The 25,625-nt window shown below is 25.9% G+C and overlaps 1 protein-coding gene across 3 annotated transcripts in view; it reads left to right on the top strand.

Annotated features, from left to right (window-relative positions):
- The first annotated feature begins 68 nt into the window (after window positions 1-68).
- The window catches only part of Dh44-R1 (Diuretic hormone 44 receptor 1), a 60,135-nt gene continuing 34,578 nt past the window's right edge, over window positions 69-25,625 (top strand). For all 3 annotated transcript variants that reach the window (XM_086909860.1, XM_086909861.1, XM_086909859.1), the window contains exon 1: window positions 69-493. In XM_086909860.1, coding sequence (XP_086765986.1) covers window positions 208-493 — 286 coding nt within the window. In that variant the 5' untranslated portion in view covers window positions 69-207. The remainder of the gene's footprint in view (window positions 494-25,625) is intronic.

The following is a 25,625-nucleotide window of genomic DNA, read 5'->3' as shown; positions in this document are numbered from 1 at the left end:
ATTAAAACGTTTCGTTGAGAAAGATAAATTTTCTAACGAAAACTCGGGGAAAAAAGTTATAGGTTACATAAATCGACGAGGAGCCGTGTCAGGCGATAAATTCTTTCGATTCCTTCCCCCATTTCTTTCTTCGAAAAGACGAAGGAACGAACGAAGGAACTCGATCGAAGAAGCGAAACGTGTCGAGTCCGCGATCGGGGAGGAAGCATGAGCTGGCAATCGAGCAATGAGACTGTCTTCGACAACGATAATTACGTGGTGAACACGTTGCACTATATCAACAAATTGAACGAATCTGTGAACCCGGAGGCGATCAAGTGTCTGGAACGTAAGCATCAGGAGGAGCTGTCATTGGGGACAATACAGCAGGAGGATCAACAGGGGTGTGAAATCAGTTGGGATTCTTTATTGTGCTGGCCGAGGACACCTCCTGGAACACTGGTCACGCTACCCTGTTTCGATGAACTGAATGGGATCCGCTACGACAGCACTCGTGAGTAACAAATTTTATTTCGTATTTCTATTGATTTAAAATTATCAATTCAACTGTTGCTTCTTGGCAATGGAATCTCTTTTTTTTTTTTTTAGAGAGATAACAGTGTTGGTGATGAAAAGAGCATGAGATTTATAAAAGTATTTGAATGTTAATATAATAATCTAATTTAATTAGATACGTATTAAATAATTAGATCGATTTCATTATATAAGTCGATTTGATGAATGTTCAGACGTGATTAGGATTTTAATGATGTTATAATTGAATTATATAATTCAACTTTCATATTCAAATATTGTTTATACACTACGAATTTTTTTTAATAGTTTATGGTCAAAATTTTTTTATAAATCCAGAGTTCAGGTTTTAAACAAGTGTCTCGATAAATATATATCCGTTTGATTTTGATGGTATCATGCTTGTGTATTCAGTTTTGAGATGGCGAATGATTCAGGTATAAATCGTTTATCCTTCAAACTCATTCGAATTTTATTTCTATCTTTGTTTGTGCGTGACTAGTTTTCTTATAAAAATTCGATCTTTAAGAAACTCATTTCAAACTGCAATTTCTAATTATAAGTTCGTTTATAACAAGGCCATATTAATATTGGGAGAAGATGTTTTCATTGCTTTAATAATTGCACGAGGACACGTAGGGAATTAAAAATGTATATACGATGTAATAACCGTAACACTGTAACAGAGAAAAATTTCAAGTAAAATTAATTAACCGTCCGTTCCATATGAAGTGAACTGTCCGCTCACATAATTAATAACCGGATTTAGTGAAAGTTACACGATTCGTTCTGGATAGAAATTGATAATCTGGATTAATTGATAGAAAATATTATCCTTTCGGAATTGAATTTCCGTTTCACCTTTTCTGTTCTTTCCTTAAGAAAGCAAATGTTCCTTAAATCGAAAAATAATGATCGAATTTTGGAAAAATAAATTTTCGGAATTGATCCTTTCGATAGTCAAATTATTTCCATTATCAAATTTTTTCCAGTATTATTTGTTTTTTAATTTTTTTTTTTTTAATCAATCTAATATCAAGTTTCTTTAATATTGGGGAAATTCGTTGATTTCATCGATTAACTAGAATTAGGATTCAATCTGTTTTTATTCGAGCTTCTTTCAAGCTCAAAAGATTAAGGAAAGATTGATAAGGATTCGGATCATCGGATTAAAGGGGAAAGATTTGAGACCCGTTGTTATCGAGTCTTCTCTTCCAAATCTATTCATATCGATTCTCCAATTCTCTGACGATTTTTAGTATCAGAATATATCGTATAATTCTTTTCAAATTCTTTTTCAAATATTTATATAATATCCTCTTTATATCCTCCTCTTCTTTTTTTTGCTAAAACTTTTCAAATAGAACTTCATTCAGAATAAAAAAAGAAATGCTTCCTTCGTTAATATAGATGTTCAATATCAATTATTTAAATAAAAAATTAATATTTTATTCAAAAAAATAAATAAATAAACGATACACTTTCCATCCTTCAAAATTTCTTCATAATTGGTCTTTATATATCGTTTGAAAGAATCTTATCATTAAAAAGAATCTCAATATCTGCGATAGATTCGAAGAAAAATATTTTATTCATTTCATGATAAAATACTTTTTCCAACATTTTTTCGCTCTAAACAATTGACTTCCAAGAAATCGTTTAATTAAAAATAATCTTGTCAATATTGCAATAGATTTTTAAAGAAACGAAAAAAATCGTAACACTTTTAGTTTGTAATACCTTATTCATTTCCTGCATAATAAACTTACAGTCACAATCACAAATGAACAATCCCACCTCTAAATTCTCATAGGAATTGTTGGCTGAATATAAAACGCCATTTCTATGAATCTTTATAAATGCACTGTTGGAATTGCTATTGGTGCAAGTGAGAACATAGTGAATCTTATCCACAACGACAAAAATTCGAGGATTTTAAAGCGATCATTACCGGAAATCGTAATGTGAAACAAAATATTTAGGATTTAATCAAAATCGTTTAGCAACCGCAACTTTCTTTCGCTTCTATATATCTTCTATATGTATCTTTTTTTTCTTCCGTTTTTTCTTTATCCTTTTCGAGAAAAAAAGAAAAAGAACGTGTTATCCATTCGTAGTAGTGCTTTATTCGAAATCGTATGCAATTTCATCCATCCATCGTAATGCGAAATGAAAAAACAACGGGGTTCGTGAACTCTTTTGACGAATGTCGATACTTGGTAAATAAATATATCGTTTGTAAATAAATGAAATCAATTGAAAAAATACACAAAAGGATTTTTTTTTAACAGGATTGGGATTTGACGTTGAAGTTTTGGGGATAAAAAGCCAGTTTTCTTTTTTTAAGTATTTTGTATTATTTCATGAAATTGAAGGTTTAATTTTTTTCAAATGAAATGATAAGGGTAATTTTTTAAGGATAAAAAAATTTTAAACGAAACTATTTTTAGTAAATGTATTTCAGTAAATGACATAAATTGGATATTAAAATGAATGAAGAAAATATAATTCTATTGAATAAACAGTTTGAAATTTCATGTTTAATGTGAAGAAAAAAAAAATTATCAATAAAAATCAAAATGCATAATTTTAATAGAATCCAATATAAAAGGATATGTATCTCTATTGGGATGTATTGAAATGATTTTAAAAATGATTGATAAATGTTGTTGAATTGGGATGTATTGAAATGATTTTAAAAATGATTGATAAATGTTGTTGAAGAGAATGATTATATCGTGTGATTTATAAAACAGATTAAAGAAAATCTTCATTTAAAATTTTCATTTAAAAATAAAACGATTTTATTATTTTTAAATAGTTAAAAACGATTTGCAATTAAATATTTGTTACATGTTAAAATATAGGAAAGATGTAGAAAATGAAAGACAGAAAAACATGTTAATTATATGTTACTGGTATTGTACAATTTCATTGATTGAACGATTCAGAGTTTTCTGTTTGACGTGAAAGAAAATTATCGACAGAATGTGGGAAAAAGTATGGAATTGTTGTATATTTGATCGATCTATCGAAAAAAACTGCAACAAAACTCGTTTTCTGTATACATAATAATACAAATATCACGTAACTCTGCGAATAATTGAAAAAGAAAAAGATAGATCCATCTTCTTTGGATCGTTCGTACATGAAATGAGCGCACAAATTATAATTATATTGTTCGTTGAAAAATAAATCAAGCATTGAGAAGCGTTCAAAGTACTTAAAAATATTAATTATTTTTTTTACGGTAAAAAAAAATATACATATAGAGGAAATATTTTTTTTCTTCTTTTCTTCTTTAGAAAAATTCGAAATTAGCGTTATATGATAATCGTATTTGTGTTCTTTTTGTTTTTTTGTTTGTCAGTGAATATTTTAGGTTATGTTATCTTTCTCTTCTTTTATCCAGAAAACGTATGCACATACTTAAAGCTATGTAAAAACCATCATATGGATTCTGCAAAAATTTTCAGTAGAAATAGAAAATCTTCTTTTTATAAATTTTTTCAAAACTTGTTCCAAAATTTTTTTCAATAGTTTCGAATTTTTAAAATTGTGCGTCAATCATGTTTGATGATAGATTTTTCATTTATTATTTTGATTTTCAATATTTTCGAAACTCAATTCCTTTTTTACTTATCGAATTTCATTTTAGATTTTCAATTATTTGTTAATTCATATAGTCAATTACCATGTTTTCAATCTATAACTTTTATCGTCAATTTCGTTTAATTTCTCATTGTGTTCAATATAACTTTCCGTTATTCTATCTATTAATCTTTATTTCATCAATTTATACAATACGATATTCATTTGATGATTTCAAATTATAAAAACGTTTCATAAATGTCAAACTCTACAATTTCTCATTTTGAATCGTAAATTAATCTGTTACATAAAATATATCCGTTTTTTATTTCCATAAAACTTTTTGGATGATGGATATTCAAGAAATATCGTATATATATAAGAAAAGTTTTTAATGTAAAAACTTGAAAAGATAATAGGATCATATCTTTTTCATGTTTTCATCATTACATAAAAAAAAAAAATATTAAAAGAAATTGCATTAGTGCAATTTTTTTCATAGTATTAAGTAGATATATCAGTAATAAAACAATTAAATTTTTTTAAATAATCTTATATAAAAAAAATAGTTATATGTTATTTGAATATTACAATAGAAATTTGCAATTAAAAAAAAAAAGAGAAAACATTGTCCTAGAATATCCTAGATTATTCAAATCCATGCAATCTAACCTTAAAACTTTTTGCTCCATTATTATCCAACCTCCAATATCCAGTTTGATCGAAGGATTAAACGAAAACCATGGAAGAGCATTTTCCTAAATGTCTTACGCGTTTAGGTCGACATAATTTGAATTCTCCAGTTCAAAAGAAATCTTTTTGCGTGCGAGTATTGCTCGAAGGCAACCTCATAAAGGAACTAAGCAACGTAGAAAACGGGAATAACGATGGCTTTAAAAATTGCTTCTCCTTTTCTTTTCTTCACTACGATCGATTACAATCTCAAGGCTCGTAAATATCATCACGTTTCTGACATGAGAGTAGTTTTCGCTTTAATGATACATTTATTTTTTGCAACGCACAATTCGTAAAACAGTCTTATGCACGAGTTAATGCCTTTACAGGAATATCAAATCTCGATTTATATATGAGTGCATCAAGTTTTGGTACATATACACATGCACGTATTCGTCTCGCGAAACGCGAGTTATATCTAATCCATGTTCGATCCAGAACCTATGATTGGGTGGATTTTCAACATTCGATGTCGTCCATTATTGACAAACGATAATTGAAACAAAAAGATTTTTTTTTTTTAATCTTGGTTACTTGCTTTTTTCTCTATTGTACTTATTTGTCATTGGAAATAGAATTTAAAATGGAAATAGAATTTCAATATTCTGATATTCTTTTAGGGAGGAAATATTTTTAGGGTAAGAGTTTAATATAATTATATATTATCGATAAAAATAAATATTCAACATTGATGATCTTTGCATTGTTTTTTATAAAAAAAGTCGACCACCTACAGACTAGTAGCGATTAATCAATCAATAAAATAAAAAGTTCGTTATTACTATATGCCTTTAGGATGTTACATCATTAGAATTTTCATTGTTATATATCAAAGTGTAATATAAATATTGAATTCAACAGATGATGTAAATTTTTTATAATGTAGTAGAATTTTCAATATTTGAATTAGCAGAGAAATATGATTCTATTTGTTAAGAAAATTTTAATATGTAAATATATTTTTTATTCTTATTATTTTATTCGTTTCAAAACAAACAATATTATTGAAAGATAATATAAACTAAGAAATTATAAATTTTTTGTTTTCAAAAATAATTAAAAAATATATGGTATATAAGTATATTTTAATATACTATATAGCATTCCTGAGCTATGCCAAATAAAAAATAGAATAGAAGTTAAAACAAAATTCATTTCGTGTTTTCCATTATTCCAATAACTAATAAATAAATGACTAGATTTCGTTTTTAATTAGAAAGAGAAGCGTGATCGTATACGACACGAGGTTAATTATGAAAGTAACCAGTCGTGTAGTCTAGTCGCGCCATTTAAGATCAAATTACATTAGTGTCGTGTAATGTCAGTGGAAAATAAATTGTGGCCACTGTGTGTGTTCTTCATTCTGTTAGCACTATAGACTTTCGCAAATACGTGGTTACTGTCTTTCAATGAATATTCATGATAAGGATTTGAAAACCATTAACGTTATTGACACCCTCTTCGTGAATTAATTTAATATTTCCGGTGATCAATTTTGTATTGTATTGTGAATAATTGTGGTTTAAGAAATCGATTTTCATTGTTTTTTATTACTCGAAGATCCTAATTCGAATTTGTTTTTTTTTCGTTTCTTTAATTAATTAAAGCTAAGGAATTATAGATAAAAAAGGGATGAAATCTAAATATGAATTAGAGATTGAAAATTTACAATATTTTAAATTTATGTCTATTATATGTTACATTAATAAATACATGTATTTTTATTATAAAAAGCTTGCAAAAAATAGTTGCAATTTTAATTACATTTAAATCCAGATTTTATAGTGATAACGAATTGTCGAATTATTTAAATTTTCCAATTATTTCCTGATTGGATTTTTGTAATAGTCTTATCAACTTGAAATCGTAATACCAAATTGGAAATAAGAATTTTCAACACTAACTTCTGTGTGCTGAAAGAAATTAAATCGGATAATTCTAAATTTAAATTTTTCTACAATTTTATTGATTGATTCAATTATATATAAACTATAATAATGTATATAAACTATATAAATACAATTTTATTTATCTGATATAAAAATTTTATTATTTTTAATTATTATGTTTCACTTCTCTGCAAAATCTCTTTTTCTCTCATAATATAAATTTTATCTATATTTTATTTTACAATATTTCTTCATCTTTTTTATTTAAATATCTCAATAAATACAACTTCATTCAAACTAAATACACATTGTAAAAAATCTAATTCTATGCATGATCAATATCCCAGCCACGAGCACACCTTTCGAAAGATCAGTCGGACACGACAGGAAATCAACGAACATTTCAATCATTATCAAACACTCCATGTAATTCTCTGGAATCGCAACGAGGGAGTTTCGTGATATCGCTGGTTATTTCCCTTGATTTATAACGCCTGCACACGATATTCATAAACGTAATAGATCCTGTATACACGTTATTTCACAGTTACATCATATATTATGTTTCAAAAATAAATAATTAAATTTAAAAAAGATTAGATAAACATAATCCGAAAGTTCATCCTTGCTGAAGTACTTTTTTATCATGATATATTTTAATTTAAGTTAATCTATATATTTGTAATTTAAATCTTTTTTGAATTTTTATTTGTAAAAATAAGAACGTAATTTATGATAATAATACTATTGTATCGTATCATTCTTCTTGCACTCACCATTAGGGAGATTTACACGGAACATAATTCCCATAAGGAAAATATCACACGTTCTCTTTTCATCCTAACCTTCAATGTCATAGCATTCAAAACACGGAGTTTCTAGATAGCATTATCGTTAATGCTTCTTTCTTTTCTTCTTTTTTTCTTTATCCTTTTTTTCCCATTTCCAATAATCCAGTATCCAAGAACTACATAAAATAAGAATTATTATTATACGATGATGAAAAAATTTGAAATAAATCAAAAATTTTTTAACCTCTTCGATAATCTTAAATTGATAATCAAAAAAATTGATTTTTCATTTTTGAAACATTTTATGTTTGATTCTTTAATTCTGAAACATCCTATATTCGTATACATGCACGCTCATATAGTAGAATATATATTACTTGCATATATGCTCATGAGAGAAATAATATAATGGTGGGCAAATTGGTCGAGCTTTACGGCGCCATTATACATTCGATGGTGAAACGGTAAAAGCAAATCTTGGTTACGAAACGTGTCGCGTGTGAAATTCCTTTTGCTTATGAATGTTCGATTCATTCATGACGATTCAAAAAAAAAAAAAATAATAATAAAAAATAAAGAAGTTTTATCGAACGATTTCAATGGATTGGAATGGAGAAGGTGCTTTTGATCGTTTTTCTTATTATACGTACGATCCGTTTCGAACATACCGCGTGAATACTGAATATCGAACACCATTGGTAAATTCATAGGATAGATTCTACAATGGAATGATTATTCTCGTTGCATTAATCGTTGTTTTAAAAATGTCACAATCTACATTTGAATTTAGAAGATTTTTATACATAATTGTATGCAAGAAATAGTTTGTAGCTTGTTTAAATTAATTATGATTTTCTAATGTTTTATAATATAATTTTAAAATATAATTTTGTCCTCAACTTTATTTTAAAATTAAAAAGAATGTATAATAAAATAATAAATATAATTGATTTCTTTTATTAATTATGATTTTAATTATGATTTTAAAATATAAAAAACATAATTAATATAATCGACAAATGTTTCGAAAAAAATTCTGGAAAATAAAATAATATTCTGTTATCGTAAATTAAAAGATTGGCACATTCGTACACCAAAAATAATATACGAGTATATCTGGTTAAACTTTTCGAAAGCTATTCATGGTAACCTGTGAATCTAATTGGTCCCACTGATGCGTGAAGTTATTAACTCTAACGTGATCAAAATGTTCCGAGTTCTCGAAACTAAACATCTTTTCATTTTCCATATTGCTGCTTGTCGTATAAATTGACTAGTTTTATTCTATATCAGTGTCGTGAAAAAATTATAAGGAAACAAAAGAGAGGTTAAAAATTTCGATTTATCGAATTACAATTGTTTGCGAATGTTAAATAATAAATTCTATACAATTCGTGCAGTGAATGCAGAATTAATGAATATTGGAATTAACATTGCATTCAGATATTGTGTAAACATGAGTGATTATAGATGAAAGCTTCCTTTAACGTGATCAAGTTTCGAAAATAGTTGAAACAGAAATATCTCTCATAGAAATAGCTATAAGAATTAATTTCTGTTTTTAAAAGATTTAAAGATTATATATACAATTTCTATTAATTTAATTTTTATTTAATACATGAAAAATTTATTGAAAAATTTATTTGAACTCATGATTTCTTTCAAAACTTCTTCAATATTTCTTTAAATGTCTTCCACCGAGTACTTTTTTAGTATTTTGTATAATTTCAAAATAAAAATATTACAAAATTATTATTTATTCAATTTATATATAATTTTTTTTATTTTTAATCAAAGATTTCATTAAAATCTTTATAAAATAATTCAGGATTACATTAGATACATTATATTAGATAGGTTACATTAGATAGGTTATAATAGCGAAAAGATGGCAGCATCATACAAAAATTATATCACGAATTTTATATTCTTTCCATGTGAAACTTGTTGACAAGTTTTCCTTATATTCTTCACGGTGTCCTGTCAAATCGATTTTCAATTTAATGCTCGCGACCAGACAAATGCAATTACGATCATCGACCTGTTGAGGCTTTTGTCTAACGTATTCAAATTCTTCAAGAACACATTGCAACTTTATTTTTTCTTACCGTCGACTTATATTCTTAGCATTATTGATACTTTTTGTTAATAAATATATGTATGTAGGATGTAGTATTTTTTGATTTCACACAGATTTCCATCGAATCTGTCATAATTTTTCGTATCGATAAAAAAAACTTTTGTTCAAGAATTTTAGATACAATTTGATATAATTTTAAAAAGTGATGATAAAAATTAATAACATTGCCAGAATTATATATAATTGTTAAAATGATGAATTTTTTCTAGTAATTATAAGAGAAAAAGTAATTATAAGAGTTGATAGAACAGAAAGAAAAAATAATAATAACTTGTCAATCTATTAAAATGACAGATTTCAATTTTTTTCTCTAAAAAATAGTTTGATATGACAGCGAGAAAATCTATATTTCCAAGAAAATTGATTGTAAAATAAACAAACATTTCCCAAGACATGAATTTATAGATTTCTATTCAGCCTTATGCCTAAGTATACTTAGTATACATAGTGTTATGCGAAGTTAGGTTAGTGTTGCTAAAGAAAATATTGTTTAATCTACTGTTACGTTTAAACGATAATTAAAAAAATTTAAAATAATTATTATTATTTAAAAGATTTAATCTCTCGATTTTGCAAATCTTTTTTTAATTAAAAAAGAACGGATAAAAAGTATATTATAAATTTGTCCATCAAAAGAAAACGTTCAAATCTATCGATTTTACTAAAAAAGCGTGAAAAATCGTGAAAAGTTTTAAAACTTTTAACGATCCTAATTTGATGATTAAAAAGTATATTTTTACGTTTCCACAGTGCTTACAAACTCGCTAACAAGTTCCGTCGAGCTAAGTTTCAAATACGATTTCGAAATCAATGTAATACAAAAGAACTTCATATGAATATTTCATTCCATATTGTCAATTTATTTTTACGATAAACATTAAACACCCTCTTGACATTTTACGATATGCACAGTTACATTTCTCGAAGTGGCAAATTATTCGAAACGTGTCCCGCTACTAAAAGTAATTTTCAAAAAGGAAGTTTTATGGTAACCTAGAAAGTTTGAGATGACGAAGTTAATTCGGTTTAAAGTTTGAAATGATTACACATAACTGGACGCAACTTTGTACTATTTATCATTCCATGCAAATAATTTCATTGTCATTTATGATAAAAAATAATAAATTGCAATTAGAAAATTATTATTTGATTAATTTTAGAATCTGTTTTTCATACTTTTAACCTCGCGAACATAAAATAAAATATATATATAGAAATAGAAATAGCTTAAAAAAAAACTGAATGAGAAATGAAATGAAATAAAATAGTAAAAAAAAAAAAAAAATACAAGATACTCGTAAAAGTTTCATTTTTACTAAAATACAAACTATTGTATGACAGAAATAAAGAGAATCAAATTCCATGTGTTCCATTATTCAGATAAAACAGCTGAAAATTCAGAAACAGGATTTTTCTTTCGGTAAATACAGATAGGAATTCACAAATGTAGCAACTGGAAGAAATATTTATTCCAAATATGACCATGTTTGGTATCATTTCCATTCGAATAAAATTTTCATTACAATAAATATTTCGTAATAAATTAAAAAATATAAATTAAACAAAAATTTTTTTCTTATTTTCATGATTCATCGCCAAATAAAAACCAGATTTTATTTTCCAAATAATCTAATCGCAGAATTGCAATGTTGATCTTTGAAGAAACATCGAATGGAATTCAATAAAATATCGCGCTTGGATCATACGTTATGCTCGACGATCATTTTTCTCATTTTTCATGAGGCGAGAAATGGTTTCACCAATAGTTGACGAAATTTTCACGGATTCAAGGATAGTACAAACGACTTGATTCAATAAAGAGTTTTTCAGAGTTAAACAAATTGTCGACCAGATAGTTCCAACAATAAGACACGAATTCACAGAGTACGTGAAAAGATTTTTTACGAACCATCTTCGAGGACCATTTTTAGGAATATGTCAGAGCCATTTGGAAGAGATAGACCTGACCTTAAATTACAACGAGGAATGAATTACAATTATCCTTGGATCTTCTTTGAAAAGAATCAGTGCGAGCTTTTTCTCGAATTTGTTATTCAAATTCTTTGTGGCGTGGAAAATTTGCTTGCATCGGAGAACTCGTGAAATATCGATACGTACGGAATTTTTGGACTTGGAATTTCAAATACCATGGAAATTCCTTTTTTTCTTTCATAGAAAAATTGCTGAGGATTGATATTTGTGAAATAATTTCATTTCAATGCGTAATATTCTTACTTTATATCTGATAGATAAATTAAGAGTGTCAAATCAAACAAGAAGATTAAAATAGGCACGATCAAACAAATAAAATAAATTGGTAGTAGATTGTACAAACGATCACTTATAATAGTATAATAAGACAATTATTGATGAAAAAAGAATAAGAGAGTCACTTGTTGGACAAGCAGAATCATGGCAAGACAACCGTGGTTAGACAGGTAATGTAGATCGGCCATTAGTAAAAGAGTAAGTGGGTCAGAAAAGCAGAATAGGGCACTCGTGAGCAGACAAAGGGAAAAGAATGACCACGAGTCGGACGGAGTAGATTAAAATGATAATGGTCGAATAAATCGAATAACAAAACGAAATATTTTTCGATATTTTGAACGATGAATATAAATATAAATATAAATATAAATATAAATATAAATATAAATATAAATATAAATATAAATATAAATTAAAAAAAAACAAATTGTTTTCAGTTTTTATAAAATTGTCTCTACATAGGCAAATACAGTTTTTCATTCGTAGTATTATAGTAAAGCTAAAAATAAAATTAATAGCTATTCAACTGTAATGAAGATAAAAAATTCAAAGTTGATTTTTTACCATTAGCTTTGATATAATATTGATTGTAAAGGATTTTATGTAAAAAATTTTAAATAATAATATTTTTCCTCCTTTTCACAAAAATATCTTATTCATTTCAATCTTTTGATAAATAGCAGATTTTTCTAGTGGAAGGAAAAATTCATTCGAATATATCGGTAAAAAGAATGAAAAAGTTTAACCCAGGTTAACAGCCTTAGCTGTGATAAAGACGAAATTGAACGTCCGTAGACATCGTAAAACGACATCAATGTGGTCTTTTTTATAACTTATTTATTAAAACACGTGGGAATTAAAGTTTATTAAAAAGTACCGAGAGAGATTGAAATTCTTTACATTCATCTCTTATTCTCAACAAAAAATAATCCTCTCTTTTCGTTTCATTTGTCCCGTTATAATCAGGTTAAATCACTGTTGTTGAATTATTGTATTTGTGCTGTAAAATACAGGCTGACCCATTTTAACTTATAAATAATGCGTAGGAATACGAAGGCAAAGAGATTGACGAGCGTGGATGCCAAGGCTGTTTTCAGATCATTTGTTTTTCATTTCAAAGTGGCATTTATTATCTCTTTTAAATATTTACCATGATCATGTAAATAAAATTAGGGGAATGAAATTGATTTAACCTTTTTATTAAATATTTATTGAAAAATCACATTAATAATTTATTGTTTAATAAAAAAAAAGATAAGATTATATATTAAAAGAATTTTTTACAAAATGAGAAAATTTAAAAATGTCCTAGAGTGTTATTATCTAAAATAGCTCAACCTCAATGTACATGATTGATGGTTATAAGTGAATTTATGTACAAATTGTAGCAGATTGATATACTAATGATATTAACGAAGAACTTGGGTTTGAGAAAAACTCTTGACAACCAATAAAGTACATTTTAGAAGCACCTCCACTTGAAAAGAGCTACTGAAATAAATTAATTAAAACGCCATGATTTCTCTGCCCCAACTAAAATTATATCCAAATTAAGTGGTGTTAAAAATATTTTCAGAAATATTTTGAATATGTAATTATGGCTTGAATGGTATACTTATAACTAATCTCAAACATGACTCAAAAGAACTTGCTTTTATGAATTACTTGAATTTGAATTAATAATGAAAAATATGAATCTTATTTACAAAAGAAATCTGTTGCAAATATTTTTCTTATTTCATGTAACTATTATTTTAAACTTTGATAGGAATAAAAAAAAATAAGAAAGTTTATTTAAGAGAATCCTAATTTCTTTAAAAAAGATTCTATATATGATATATATATATATTATATAATTATATATAAATATATTACAAATATTTTTCTTGTTTTATATAACTATTTTATTTTTATTTGTATAGAAATAAAAATTTTTTACAAATATTAGTAAGATTTAAATGAATCCTAACCTTTCTAAAGAAGTTCCATTTTTTCTTATCACACGTATATTTTCTTATTAATCTTTTCATCGCAACAATTATTTTATCGATTATAATTTCTCTTTACGATCGATGTCATTAAATCAATTTCATAGAGCGATATACACGTGACGTACGGTAAATTACAGGATTGTTTCCAGTTTCATTTCATTCGCGTATCTATCATAGATATCGAATATTCCGTGGACGATAACGATGAACGTAAACGAAGACCGCGTTAAATCGGTTCGAAAATTAGGTCATAGCGACATTTCCGCATCCCGATGTTTTCAGACGAAATTATCGAGCTTCTAACGACCGAGTTGATTTAACGATCAGCTTGGAACCGCACGAAAATTAGTTTACACGCCGGAAAATCGAAATTGAACATCTCATTTCGAGATGTTTATATTTTCTTTCACTTTTTTCTTGCTTTTTGTGTAATTATACGTATAAATTACATCCTTTGAAAGAATCTTTAATTAGAACTTTTATAGATAGAACACTTAATAATAAATTACAGAGTTTGCAATTTTGTTATTGGATATATTTAAAGTTCTAGGGAATTTGATCGCAAGTCAGTGAATTCGAGTTCAACTAATTTCAAGCTTGAATAACTATTATGTTGAAAATAAGCTTAGCTTCGAGTAATCAGAGACAGAATTATAGTGTTTATCTTTTGTTGGCTCGGCTTACGTGTGGTAAAACCAATTTGAATTTTTCAAATTGAATTTTAAGTTTTTAACACGTTCAATGCGAATGTCATGGCATATGTGTCATGAGAATTTCCTATTCTATGGTGGTTGACGCGTACGTCATAAATTTTTTCAACAAATTTTGAAAAATGAAAATAGTTTTCTACATATCCAATTTTTCTTTTATGTCTTTTGTGCAAATATTGTTATCAGTATGCATAACCATTTTGGATTTCGTTGTATTTCTCGCCGTTTTATAATTATTTTGTGTAGTTATTAAAAATCAATATTGGAGATTCGCTTTGATTTTTAGCACTGAATTTTTAAGTAGTAATAAAACTTTATTATGGCTATCTCAAAAATTACTTTGTATCTTTATCGTTTTTCTGTGATTTTTTTTATATTTCGTCAAAGATGCTTTCGTGAAATTTTTCTAACCTTTAAAAATTTCATTACGAAAAGTGGTGTTAAAAGAATTTTAAATGGAGTGTTCAAGTTTTTTCAGTTAATACTCTTTATTTTTCATAGAAATAGAAAATTCAAAAGTGTACGTGTCCAATATCAGTCGAGGTTTCATTCAGCTATATTGTTTGTATTTTGTATCAATCGCTTTATAGAGTCCGAGAAGTGTTTTCTGCTGACTGGATCTAAATATTTGTTCACGAGACCTATATGTGAACACATTTTATATGTGATCACGTATTTTATCACTAACCAAGCCACGTTTCTCTTAATTCCCCGAGCACTACTTAGAGAAACACGTGGCGTATTTATACGAACATAAAGAGTAAACTTCCATTCGAATAATCTCAACTATTCTGCAATGCAGAATATAAAGAATAATTATTATCCATTTCCTGACTTAGTTTAAAATTTAAATTCACTTTTTATTTATTTTTCAAGTGTTGTCATGAATTTGTAATTAGATAAATATTCTCTCTCGAAATATAATTTAATAAAAATATAATTTCTATAAATATATTATTCGATAATCAATCAATCAATTTAATACTCATTATTATTAAATTTATTATTCGTTGTGTAAATAATAATCTTTAAAATTCGATTAAAGAAAATTCCAGAGTTGAATAAAAATATATAATAAAAATTTTTATTCATTGATTGGAATGTTTTAGTGAAACTGAATTGTTTGAATACTAAACTTTCTAATTATAAAATTGAACACTACAGTTTCAATTATTTCATTCAAATACAGTAAATATTACAAATTCCAACAAATAATTATCCATAATATTTATGACACATGTACGAAATGTAATATTGAAATTTATAAAGGAAACCTATGAGGAACTTCACTTTGAGGAAATTAACCGAGTTTGCCATTTGCGGTCCACCTCTGTATCATAATGAATTAATGACGTTCTAACCACTGTTTCGGCTTGACAATAATTATTCTGTTAGTCTTTAATCATGCGGCCATTTAAGTAACATGCTGTTTACGCATTTATCCATGCACAAGGAAGCATTATTTGTGTCTAATCGGAAATAATTTGTTCGAATTGATAATCGAATTATTAATCCATATGTGGTTGTTATTGATTAGGTTTAAAAAGATTTTTATGATTTAATAAGGATGCAAATGTAATGTTTGTTAAGAGAATACATAGTTTAAAAGATAGAAAACTATTGTTATAGGTAGAAAATTAGAAAAGTAAATTGGGTAAATTTTTTTGAAAGTTTCAATTATTAATTTAATAAATTATTCATTTAAATAATTTTTTCACTTCGTTTTCACGTTTAAACATTCCACAAGAGCATATTCATAATGATTTGAATCAATTTAATTAAGCTCGATACGTGAGCTTAATTAGTACCTTTGTACCGGAACTTCTCTGTAAATTAAGTTAAGATTACACGAGGGAAATACGCTTTGAATTTAAGAAGAGGAATAGAGAAAAGGATTTTGGGTCAAGAAGTATGAAAATAAAGAAAAAAAAATAGAAAAAAATAGAAGATTAGGCATTTAATCATTCATTTTGAAGCCCAATTTATTTACTTTTTTTTTTATATTGTGCTTTGAGCTTTCAAAACTCTTGAAAAGAGTGTCATTTATTAAAATCTTTATTTCATTTTGTCGATCTCGATTCCTTTTAATATTCTAAGCTTTCAAAAATTCTAAAAAAAAATCCTGGATCATTTATTGAAATCTCAATTTCTTTACTTCAATCTCAATTTTTTTTTTTAATATTTCAGGCTTTTAAAAATTTTTTAAAAATTTAAATAAAAAATTTTCACTTATAAAAGTTTCTATTTTATTTCGTTAATCTAAAATTTTTTTTAATATTTCTTTCAAAAATTCTAAAAAAAATTTTAGATCATTAGAAGTAATCAACGACAAAAAATCGAACAATCTTTGATTCATTCTCCACTTTTATAGTATCTGTCATTATGTTAATAATTGGCTTAACCGTTTTTATCCAATATCTCACGTTTATGAAGGAAAAAGATTTCACATTCTTTATCGAATTTCGAGATGTGAGATTAGAATTATTTCCTGTTAAAGGAAGGTTTTTGTCCAAAGTATAAAGAAGTATTGGAATTTCTTTTCATTTTTTTTGGAAAATGAGAGAATGAGACTCCTTCTATATATAATATATAAAAGTAACGTTTATAAATACGATAATATTTGTTTAATGCTTTATTAAATAGAAAAATTATCAATTTCTTTTTCTCATTCATAAAGAAAACGATAATTATTTAATTTATATCGTTCATACGATAATAATAATTTTCTTTTTCTATAGTTATGTCATTTAAATTTTTTAATGGAGAAAATTAAATATTTAACTTATAAAATTTTGTTTAATCTTACAAATTCTGAAAAATTATTCTGCAATCCTATTTTACATGTCCAAAAAAATATAAAAAAATATTTTCATCTTTATAACCCACTAAATCGAATTCTATCTGCAATGACTTTTTAAAAAATTTCCAATTTCTTTTCATTCTAAATTCTTTTCGTAGATACTTTAATGCGAATTTACGAGAATATGTAAAGAGACAAAAAAACTTATTCCTTTCCAATTACTTCATAAAGAAAATAAAATTGATTTGAAAAATTTACATTGAATTCATTACGATTTATTTATAATATTCTTTTTAATTTTTCTCTCTCTTTGCTTCGAGATATTTTTGTAATTCTTGAATAATAGTCTACGTATTGTTAAATATTATTTCTTCTCTTTGTCTTATTTTCATCTTTGCGGTATAATATAGTCGTAAAAAGGAGAACGACAGGTTTTTATCGTAGTTCAAAGAAAGCAGGAGAAAAAGAATTCTTGATAGATTGTTAAAAGGGTATGAGAGAGGTATTTGAGAAAAATCACGAATAGAAAGGAAAAGATAGAAGAAATAAAATTAGATGATAAAAATAGATTCGAAGAAGGAGAAATGAAAAAGTCAGAATAAAAGTCAAACGTGAATTGACAATTCTCACAGAAGAGATAAGGCGGCTCGAATTGGAAGGGTTTTTATTTCGGTGAACGGTGAAATTTTAATTTTCATGGGATTCATGGCGAAATGGTGTTCAAAATGGTAATAGAATGGACGAATATTGCAAATTTGCTTGCAAATGATAAATAAAGTAGTAGATAAAAATGAAAAGAAAAGTAGTAAAAAATATGTAATATTTGTTTTGAAAATAATACAAATAAAATGATAAAACAATATAAAAATGGAAAAGAGATGTTATATCATAATATCAATAATATTAAAATGTGAAATTTATTTCAAACATAAAAAAATATTTTAAAATATAAGAAAAATAAAAAAATAAAATAGCAAGAAAAATTATTTTTTAAAATGTAAACAATTATATAATTGTATAAAAAATTATTATAATTAATAATTTTCTATAATATAATATTAATAAAAGATAAGATAGAAAATATAAAAAAAATCCATTAATAAATGCGATATAAGGAATCAAATTATTCTTCTTTATAATTTTTTATCGGACTCCTCCTTTTACGGTAGTCCTTTTTGATATAAATCCATTCTCGATTTCTATTAGATGCAGAAAATTATTACGCACTGATTATTACGCACATGAAGCAACAAGTAAATTGATTTACGTAGAACATCTGCATTTACCTTCGATTCATTTAACTTTACTCTCTAACAATATCCATGTTTAAATATTATGAACAATAAAGTGCGTTGCTTTGACGCATTTTAATGAAAATTCGTCCCATCCCATTGATATGAATTTTCTGGATAATGAGCCTCACTACATCGTTTGTCATTAGCTTTTGTAGCACAGAATGTGTTTATTGTACTTTTATTTTATTTAACAAAACGAATCTTCTAATTTGATTAATTAGACGTTGAAATATCTTCTTTTTATTTCTTTTCTTTTTCATTCGAAAAATATTACTTTAGCGATTTTAATTTGGGAAAAGTTTTCAAAATAATCGAAAGAAATAAGAAAGAATAATTGAAATGATATGAATAAAAAACAAGATAAATCACAAGAATAAATATATATCAAAAATCAATAGTCAATCTCAAAAATCGTTTATCTCAGATGTGAATTTCATGTTAACAACGTTGAAAGAAAATACATCATCATTGGGTAGATGCAATCAACCAAACTGTATCACTGTCAAAAGAAAAACGTATTCTGTTCACTACAGGATCGACCTTGTTTCATGCAATTTATAACCAGTCCTTTTTTCGCGTTGACAAGGATATTTTTCACGCGAATTTTTTCATTTTCTTACTTCTCGTCCTCTTTCTTTCTTTTCGCCGAAAAAAAGGAATCATGATTGGTGAATTTTATATGAAGAGTCGAATGTAAAGTTTGCTAATTGAATTTTGAAATAGAAAATAATTCGTTGATCTTTTATTGAATTGATGCTTATGAAAGCAAAAGAATATGCAGTAATGATAAAAACATAAAAAGTTAGGTTAGAAAAGTTAGATACATATAATAGATACGATAAAATTTAATACGTTAGTTTCAGTTCATCATCGTATTAATATTTTTCCATCAAAGAAAAGAGAAATGTTATACGAAGGTTTTCTTTGTTCTTGTGAATTTTTTTTTTTTTAATATGATATATGAATAAAAAATTTTTTTTTCTTTTTGAAAATAATAGATAAATTTCCGATTGATAAAGTTGAATAACCGAGCACAAATGTTTAAACAAAAATTTCAATTGAACGTGTAGATTACAAACTTTAATAATCAATAAATAAATCAAAATTATAATAAAAGTAACACGTATATTTATTTACTATTTATATTAATATATATTTTTTATAACGTATTCTTTTTTAAATATTTTTTACTACTATAGATATTTCTATCACTCAAACAATATAATTTCAAAACAATTTATGCTTAGAACTATTTATCTCAACCAATCTGTCTTTATTATATTTCATTCTCACACTTCATTTTTTCCTAAAAGCTTGAACTTCTTGAAATTTTCTTCTAGCACTTTTCTATATCAAATGTTAATCTTATATTGTATCATTAATTTTTGTTAACAATTATTACACTGATTGTGAGTCCAATTATAATGAATGTCTAAATTATTTCAATTAATTTAGATTATGAACGGTACTTTACGAACGGAACGAAAAGAATGCATTTTAATGTATTTAGTTCACGTATAAGCCACCAAAGCGCCACGATTATTCTGAATCCATGCCACTTGTCGTTCTACTTGTCGATGAAACGTTGCAAGACTCGAAAATGGTCGGTCATGAATAGGATGATACCGTTGGGAATTCGTTTCCGATACGAGGCTCGCAATTGCTTTCGAACAAATCGGGTCGACACCGAGTATATCATTTTGTGGAAGATATCTTGGACATGTTTTGAATGGAGAAAACTTATTTTGAGTAGGTAATACTTGATTCAAGAACATTCGATTATTTTGAAAACGACAGATTTATAATGAGATATAGAAAATTAAAGTTTTTATATTCAAAATTTTTTCAAATGAATTTTTAATATATAATTATAAATTAAAATAAAATTTTATAACATATATATTATTAATTATGCAGACATAATATTTATTTCTTATATTTTGATTTTTTTATTTTATATTATACATAATAAATTATTCTTTATGAATTAATTTTATTAAAAAATCCATCATAAATTAATTTACATGAACAAAATATTTTGTTCAATTTTTTGTATACAATAGAAATTTTTCATGCATTTTCATTTTCATAGTCTATTCTATTTCATATTATCATATTTCATTAGCTACAGAAACCATATATCATTGTTATAATATCAAATTTATATTTGATTTTACATTTTTTATCATACAAAAATTTTAAAATTTCAAAATTATTTTTCAGTCTTTTGCAGATGACTTGCAATTAAATTTTTATTTAATTAGTAAAAACATCTTGAGAGATATAAAAAAAAATTTATTATAAGAACAATCGATTGCATGCCCATTCAGAATCGATTTATTACGGATCGGATGATATAAATTGTATCGAAAGCAATCGATCCCGATTCCGTTCGTAATTTCTAACCTCGGTTCTTTATCTCCTTCTCAATTTGAATCAAATACGTGCTTCCGAATATATTATCATTTAATTCTCGCAAATTGTTTACTTTAATGGATTACCAAGGAATTGTTATCTTCATTACATAACAAAAAGTAAGTAATTTAGAAAGTGTATAAAATAAATATTTTGCAATATTCGTATACTTGTAAATCAATTATTATAATCAATTATTTTAATAATGCAATTCTTAAGAGAATTTTTAGCAATTTTTATTGCAAAATTAAATTTTTTAATCGTTTAACATAATTAAATCAATCTGTAAATTGATATATCGAAGAATTAGAAAATATAATAATGTAATCGAGTAGAGTTTTAAATTTAAATATTTTAACTTTGTTATGATAAGTTTTTTTATAATTTTTTTATATATTATGTTATCTGAATTTTAATAATAAAATTGTTTATTGTTATTATTTATTATAAATTATAAATTATATCTTATATAATTTTAACTTTCAATTAATATCGCGTCGTACATGACATTCAATAGTTTAGGTTAGATTTGAAGTACATTATTTTATTTTTTCAAGAAATCTTTAATAATTATCTTTTTCTAATCTTTAATAAATTCATTGTTAGAAAAAATGCAAAATGATATGAAAGGAAACTCAAATACCAAACATTCCGTTTTATTTATCATCTATACTTACAGCATCATATGATATCGCACTGTCATAAACAAAATTTCATGTGCCATGTGAAAACAGAATCTGCAACCATATACACGTTTGTAATTGTGTATTTTTGACGACGATACACGACCACTGCGCAGAAGAAGATAATTAACGTATACACGTGGTTCGTGGAAATTTATGATTGTGGTTGATATCGTGGAATCGTAGATAGTGTAATATTAATATTTGTTATGTGGAAAAAATACTGTGATTGAGACATTTTTCTATTTCAGGTATATTTTTGTGTTTTGTTTTAATTTTTATCAAAGTTACAATTAATTTTTTTCTTGAAAATCTTTCAAAAGTGTTATCAAAATTATCGTACAATACGAAAAATTATTGGAAATTACATTTGTTGTATTTTTAAAAATATTTTGGTTTTAATTACAATATTGTTACAAAATAATATCTCAAAAAATAAATTTCGAGCAGTTTTTTTATGACAAAAAAATTTATTATAAACTAAAATAATTTCTACATCGTCGATTGATATTGTTATGCGATAAATACCATGTTTTGATATTTTTACAATTATTGAACTGCCAGTTAATAGGATTTTGTGTAATTTTCAATTTAAGTCACCTATCGTTTATATTCCATTGAAAATATCAATGGAAATATTAAGCAAAAATTTAAAAACATCCACGCAGTAAACATGTTAAAGAATACAAATCTTTTTTATTTTTATTATATTATATTTTTATGTTATCGGTATTCAGGAAACGATTTTTATACGATTTTCAGAATTTCGAATAAAAATCTAACGACTACTAAAACTCTTATTTTCTCTGTTAAAACATTTTATATATTTTTCAATCGTAATGATATATTATAATAATTTTTCAATAATTTTTCATTTCATCCAAGGTTTTATAAAGTTTGTCGTAAACATCATGGCACTGTACTATAGTATCAAAATGATAAATGGTGTAATAGCTCCCATTAATTACCATCCTTGGCACTAACTCTCTGAAATAGGAAACAATACGGTCATCAAACTACGGTCTATTAACAGGAGGACGAGCCACGAGAAGTTAACTCCGCCATGAGCGACAAAATTAGCGACAGTTTGGTTAGGCAAACTCAAATGTGGGTCTGTGATATCGTACAACAGTAAGGTGCGATAATTAACAGGAGTGTAAACACAATTTATTATCAATAGAGCAAACATTGTCGAAAGTCTATTCGTGAAGATTTTGATAAGAGAATTTCTTGGAATTTCGGTAAAATTTCTCTCTCTGTTCATTTTCATTTCGATATCTCATTTTGAATTTCTCATTTTAAATAATTTCGTCGTAAAGGGAGATGAGATGACGAAAAAGAAAATTTATATTTAAACAAAAATTCTTAGATCGTGAAATTTATAATATAATTCTTCGAATATCAATAATGAATTTTAACAAAACTTTATTTGTATTTGGCAAAATATGTGATCAATCCCTTGTTTTCATCATCTCGAAATGGATTTTTAATGCAAAATTGAGAATAAAATTTACGTTGGAAAATTTTAAAAACTATTCGTAAATTTTATTGCAATTTTTTTTCTACAAAAGTATCGACAATTATGAATGTTTTAAAATTTTACTTTTTTTTATCTCATTTATAAACGAACGAAATAATAATTCAGTATCTCTTGATTGAATAAGATAAATTAAAAATCTTATTGTATTTCTCTTATTAAAATTACAATAATTTAAAAGAAATATTTATATTATATCAACGTTTTTAATCTTATTCGATTTTCTTCGTTAAATTTAAACAAAAATTTATTCGAATAATAATCATCATGAACGAGAAGAAACAATGATTTCATGTAATAACTCGTTTTTGACCAATGTTATTTTTTTTTTTTTTTTACAATGATCTATTATTGAAATTGTAACGAAAAGTTTGCGTGTTCTTCTTCCGTTATTTATTCGATTTTATCGAGCGAGAAATGAATTATTTTATCCCTTCGAAAATGTTTGCACTAATAATATATAAATTTATTCGCCGACTTTAAACCAATATTTCTCAATAAGATTATGGAATATCCAGCTTTTGTTAAAAGCAGATGCACACTTTATCGCAGAGAAAGCATAGAAACACCGTGTACCGTTGATCGTTTTACGATCAGAATTTTATGATCGGAATTAGCGAGAACGTAATACGAAACTGATACACCGAACTTGTCTCGTAAATATCAAACTTGTTCCAGCTTTGTTCTTTTTTTTTTTTTTTTAGAGGAATAATATTATTAATGATATATAATAGGATAGTAGTAATCGTGATTATAATCGAGATACTGATTTGTCTTTAAACGTGATTCATACCGTTTGTTATTTACGATTATATCATCCGATGTAATTGAAATATTTTTTTTTTTAAATTCTTGAAATACGTATTCCTAAATGAAATATTTCGAATGCTAAATTATTTTATGATTTATTGCTTGCTTTTATTTTATCGAGTCGTTGAATTATAGTATATTATTGCACATAAATGATTATTCTTGAATTATTTTTGTTATTATTTTATACAAATAAATGAAAATTACGTAAAAATTTCTTTGAAAAAAATTGACAATTCATATATAATAAAATCTTTTTAAATAATTTGTAAAATATTCTGTGAAAATCTAGGAAGAAACAAATTATGAAGAAAAAAATTATTAAAGAAAAGAAGTCGTGCCTTAAAAAAAAAATATTAGTTTAGTCATTACATTTTGCTGTATCTCTACGTTAATCCCTTTTACGTTTGTCAATCTACAGTCTATACTCTAGAAAATTATCAAAAAGTAAAAATAATAAAACGACATAAGTCGCGTGAAAATCCTAGAAAAATGAAAAATTGCACTTTTGAAGAAAAGTTTTTCTCGCGATAAATCTTTTCACGTTCAATCGTTCCTTATTCGGCTCGAGGAAGGAACTTTGAAATCGACGATTCGACTTCAAACTGGTGTTAATTCCAGCCAGGAAATGAGCGTAGACGGAAATTAAAAGTTAATTTTGCGGGACTGAAAGAAGAAGGAATATCGGATTTATTATACTTAAGAAAATTGATATTTTCTAGAAAAGAAAAATAAACAATTCAATTATTTCTGTTCAGATTTGTCGATATACGAACAATTTATAAACCTCGAAATTTAACATATAAAAAGAAACAAGCGAAACAATGAAGAAACAGGTATCGTCCCAATTTTTTTAAATGTTTGTAATTATGAACCCATTTGGCAATTCGATATTAATTTGCAGTAATACACGACAAAGATATTCCCATTTAAGTTAATCGCCGTTTAATATGATTTTTATGTCTCTCAAACTAATCGCTCGATCTCACTTTCCTCGCCTTTTACGACGTTAATCCACTATAAAGGTGGTAATACTTTGTAGAAGAAGCATCGTCTTCAATTCACTTTTCTCTCCTGAGATATATGAACGAAATTTTATTTTGTGAAAGCGTTCAAGAAGAAAAATTTTACGAACAAATATTATTACACGTAGATAATAAAATTAATTTTAATTATATACTTTAAGAAATTTCAAAATTGGTGAAAAAAAAAAATTGTAATCGAAATACGCGATATTTGTAATTAAAGAAAAATTATTATTAAAGATATTATTAAAGATATTCACGATTCGAAATCGTGAAAAAGTGAGATTAAAACGAGGAGAAATTCATTTAAAGTCTAAAATTTGATATGTGTCAGTGGCGAAGTCGATATTTAATAATAAATTCCGGGCTAATTTCAATGACAAGATAATACGATATTCTGTAATTTTATCAAACGATGAGATCCTCCCGTGA

This window comes from Apis florea, unplaced genomic scaffold (genome assembly GCF_048593485.1).
Source record: "Apis florea isolate Af1SG1 unplaced genomic scaffold, ASM4859348v1 contig_3158_pilon, whole genome shotgun sequence".
In the NCBI taxonomy this organism is placed as follows: Eukaryota; Metazoa; Arthropoda; class Insecta; order Hymenoptera; family Apidae; genus Apis; species Apis florea.
Note: the sequence above shows the minus strand (reverse complement) of the source record. Positions and strands in the feature narration are given on the sequence as shown.